The sequence below is a fragment of the Cebus imitator genome, unplaced genomic scaffold (genome assembly GCF_001604975.1).
Source record: "Cebus imitator isolate Cc_AM_T3 unplaced genomic scaffold, Cebus_imitator-1.0 Scaffold5800, whole genome shotgun sequence".
In the NCBI taxonomy this organism is placed as follows: Eukaryota; Metazoa; Chordata; class Mammalia; order Primates; family Cebidae; genus Cebus; species Cebus imitator.
Window position 1 is genome coordinate 1 of NW_016113115.1, and position 1,171 is coordinate 1,171.

The 1,171-nt window shown below is 54.8% G+C and overlaps 1 protein-coding gene across 1 annotated transcript; it reads right to left on the reverse strand.

Annotated features, from left to right (window-relative positions):
- Positions 1–5: 5 nt before the first annotated feature.
- On the reverse strand, positions 6–1,165 carry LOC108299327 (MARCKS-related protein; the record flags this gene model as incomplete). Its single annotated transcript, XM_017521604.2, has 1 exon — positions 6–1,165. A coding segment is annotated over one exon (504 nt), but the record flags the coding sequence as incomplete, so codon positions are not given.
- Between the last annotated feature and the right edge of the window lie 6 nt (positions 1,166–1,171).

Genomic DNA, 1,171 nt, shown 5'->3' on the forward strand with positions numbered 1-1,171 from the left:
AAATCTGGGGTTTGGCCATTAAAAGTTATTTACAACAATGGGAGAAAAAAAGACAAGAAGTTGTTTCACATTACAGACCTCCCCCCACCCCAAAGCCTAATACTTGCTTACCAAGTCAAAAAAGAGACACAGTTGATTCACAAGCTGGAGGTTTGAACTTGAGTAAGACATTTATAAAAACCTAGACGGGGCAGTGTCCTCCCCAGCCCAGGTGCCACTAGGCACAGCACAAGAGACTAAAAACAACAGGGGAAGGCTGGACACTCAAGGTTTGGGAGTATAAGCACCCCACTTCTGGCTCAGGGATTTGGGGAGTAGGGTAAACAAAACCTACTTGGAAAAGAATTGGGGAAGAAAACCAACAATTGCCTTATGCAGGGGTGGGGACAAGGAAGGAGGTAGGGACAGGAGCATTTCACATCACTAACCTAACTTGGGAAGCTGTAAGGGACCATCTTCAACTGGCCTTAAGAGGAGAACCAGATGGCTGATGGGAGAATCCACAGGAGGGAGAGGAGGAAAGGGAACGTGGCTGGGAGGAGGCAATAGCCCCTTCCTTTCTGGGCACAGGAAGGCAGCCAGGGCACCAGGTCCAGGCAGTGACCTCACAAGGACAGCACAGTTTTTGCAGCTTAGAGATCACCCACCTGCCCCCACCTAGCTACTCATTCTGCTCAGCGCTGGCTGGTGTAGGGCCACTCTCTGGCCCTGAAGGAGTGGATGGCTCTGTAGCCTGGGGCCCTGCCTCTTCTTCTGAGGCCGCACTGGCCTCTGCCCCCTTGGCCTGGGGCTCCTGGCTCTCAGGGGTGGCAGCAGCCTTCCCTTCCTGGGCAGTGCCCTCGCCCTCGTCGCTGCAGGCACCGATCTCCCCCTGCTCCTGCTCTTCCTCTGTGGGTGAGGAGGCAGAAGAATCACCCCCACCCTCCTTCCGATTTCTCTTAAAGGACAGGCCGCTCAATTTGAAAGGCTTCTTGAAAGAGAATTTCTTCTTCTTCTTGGGGGTCTCCTTGGGGGGGACCTCCCCCTTGGCCTCAGCACCCTGGCTAGGGGGTGCTGGCTCGATGGCATCGCCAGTGGCCCCTGCTGCCTCATCTGTTCCGTTCACGGGGGGCGACTCCCCTTCACCCTTGGGGGATAAGTCTCCATTGCTTTTCACGTGGCCATTCTCCTG